This window comes from Silurus aristotelis, assembly GCF_946808225.1.
Source record: "Silurus aristotelis genome assembly, chromosome: 21".
NCBI classification, from domain to species: Eukaryota; Metazoa; Chordata; class Actinopteri; order Siluriformes; family Siluridae; genus Silurus; species Silurus aristotelis.
Genome location: NC_139594.1, coordinates 9525205 through 9528064, shown reverse-complemented (window position 1 = coordinate 9528064; position 2860 = coordinate 9525205). Strand labels below are relative to the sequence as shown.

Here is a 2860-nt window from a genome sequence, read left to right as displayed (position 1 = left end):
TTTTTGTTTTTAGAATATTTATTAGTGATGCATGCAATGATTACAGAATAACCCCAAAAATGCAAAGAATGGCAATCACTGATTTTTGAAATCCAAAACAATTCCAAATCAGAAATTGTGTCTAACTATTGCGTCCCTTGTTGCACATCCTGTTTGCTCGTTCTGGCAGAATGCAGGAGGTTGGTTAGAGTCTCCAAGGGGCTCATGTGCATCATTGTCAGCACAGAGAGGGACATTGCGCTTAGAAGCGATGTTGTGTAGGACAATACAGGCAAGGGTTATGTTGCATGCTTTCTGTGGTTCTGCTCTCAGGTAGTTAAGGCATGCAAAGCGCCTCTTAAGAACTCCATTTGAACGTTCAATTGCACATCTTGCTCTGCAATGAGCAGTGTTGAAGCGTGCCTGCGCTGTTAGAAAAGGAGTCATCAGCCATGGTAGGAGTGGGTAGGCACTGTCTGCTAATATTATGCCATCCGGTCGGTTGGTTTGGAGGTCTCTATATAGAGCGCTCTCCCTCAGGATGCGTGCATCATGGACAGACCCAGGCCACTTGACAACGCAGTTGGTGATGATGAGGTCAGCATCACACACAAGTTGGACATTGATGCTGTGCCTCCCCTTTCTGTTTATAAACTCCCATTCATTCTCACGAGGTGCTTGTATATGCACATGTGTGTCGATTGCTCCAATAGTATTGGTCATATTCCCCAAAAGAAAAAAGCTGCGCTTGGCCTGGGCAATCTGGTTGTCCTTTGGAAAAGAAACAAATTCATTGACCAGGCTGGCCAGTGCGATTGACACATCTCTCACCACATCACACACAGCTGATTTCACAACTCCCATATAGTCACCAACAACCTGATAGAAAGTCCCACATGCATAAAATCGGAGAGCAATGAGGATCTGGTCTTCCACAGACAGACCGTGACTCCTTTGGGTTCTGTGTTGAAGTTTTGGCCTGAGAAGGTTCACAAGGTACTCTATATCAGCCTTCCCAAAGCGAAACCGGACATACAGCTCCTCAGTGGTGTATTGCTCCAGTGGCTTGGTACGTTCAACATACACCCTTTGATGGTATCCTCTCCTGGCAAAGTGGTGGTGGCGGTGGACAACACCTGCCATTTCACTGTCTCTCTGTGAATCCTCTGAGAAAAGCTGATTTATATGGCTGTGTAGTTGGTCTTTTCAGACACACCTATTACAACTGATTAGTTTTGGCTTGTGTTCAATTGAGGCAATTGGACCCAAGGCCTATAATTGATGAACAATGTTCACTATAGTAAAGCAACGGAACCATGGACTCAAGAAGCTGTAACTTCACTGCTGCTGAAACCAATGCACTACTAGAGGGTGTTTGGTGCCATTATGGAACAATAGTGGGAAGTTTTAATTCTGCTAAGGATACCAACAAAAAGAAAAATTATGTTTGGATTTTAATCACAGAAAATGTGAATGCCATAGGGTCTGGCCAGAGGAGGACCACAGACCAAATCAAATTGCGGTGGAAGAATCTTAAGGCCAGGGCAACAAAGGACCATGCTGAAGCCAAAAACCCACAAACAGGCAACAAGCCATTTAAGAGGGGAGATTACACAGATGTGGTCCTCGACATTATTGGAGGTGAGAAGTCGCAAGCTCTCCATGGTATTCAAGGTGTTGAAGGGGATGGCGAGCCTTGGATTGAGGAGGAGGAGGAGAATCTGCCAGTTCCTCCTGAGGCTGATCCAGAGAGCGTATTTATATTGAATCTCAGCTCTGTTCCTGAGGAAGAAGCTGGATCTTCATTGGTTGAGCCAGTGGTAGTTGCCACAGGATTTTAGAGCAAAGGCTTGAAGCACCCTTCATCAAACAAAGATGATGATTACAAGGCACTTCTGCAAAAAGAGACTGAAAGGGCAGAAGCACAGCTTCATCTGGCAGAGGAACAACTGACTCTGACCAAACTGCAGCAAACCAAGGCCAGACTTGAGATCCGCCTCCTAAAGGCTACGCTCAGACAAGCTGGTCTCTCCACATCAGATGAGGAAGTCTGAAATTATTGTGGAGTATTTGAAATTAAGTCTTTTTTTTTATTTATTCAATACATCTATATTTGAAACTTGTTATAAATATCCTCAATGTACAGTGTTTGTGTTGTAGGTCTCAGATGAGCGGACTGCTGGAAGAGGATGGGGTGGGTTTTTTCTTGTGTTTAGTTTCTTTTAAATGTGTGTGTTTTCATTTCAAATAATAATAAACTTATATTGACCCCACACTGGCTATTCTACTTGTTGCTCTTTACATATCTATAGTTCTACATTGTGATTTCCTATCCTGTTTGAGCACTGGTTATCCAGATTTGGTGATCCTGAAAAGTTCCTATCCGGATCAGATTGATCCAATCCGATGTTGCTTTGAAAAACTGGCTCAAGTAGTAAGGTGGATTACGTGATCACGGATCGCAAAAAAAGGATTACTAAATCCGGATAAATTTTATCCGGATTAAACTTTTTGAAAAACCGGGCCCTGGAGATCAACCTTTTGAAAAGGGAGAAGACAAATACAAAGTCCTGCACCAAAGGCATGAAAAGACCCAGGAAGACTCAAGTAAACTTCTTACCCCCCAAGTAGTCAAGTCAAGAAGTCAAGAAGCTTTTATTGTCATTGCAACCATTATACAGCTGATGCATTACACAGTAAAATTAAACAACATTCCTCCTGAACCCTGGTACTGCATACAACAACAATCACAGAAAACACAGGGCTAAGGACTAGTAAGTGTCCTCACCACATAAAGTGCCTCATGTGCAACCTGGTACAAACAGTGCAAAGACAGTGTGTGTGTGTGTGTGTGTGTGTGTGTGTGTGTGTGTGTGTGTGT

The 2860-nt window shown here is 43.4% G+C and overlaps 1 protein-coding gene across 1 annotated transcript; it reads right to left on the bottom strand.

The window, feature by feature from the left end:
- On the bottom strand, positions 1-2510 carry LOC310716737 (putative nuclease HARBI1). Its single transcript, XM_083524143.1, has one exon. The coding sequence runs from the start codon at positions 1120-1122 to the stop codon at positions 109-111; it is 1014 nt and encodes a 337-aa protein (XP_083380269.1). The 5' UTR covers positions 1123-2510; the 3' UTR covers positions 1-108.
- Positions 2511-2860: the final 350 nt, after the last annotated feature.

Excerpts from the sequence above, each read along its gene's own strand:
- LOC310716737 (XM_083524143.1), bottom strand. The coding sequence starts at position 1,122 with ATGGCAGGTGTTGTCCACCGCCACCACCACTTTGCCAGGAGAGGATAC.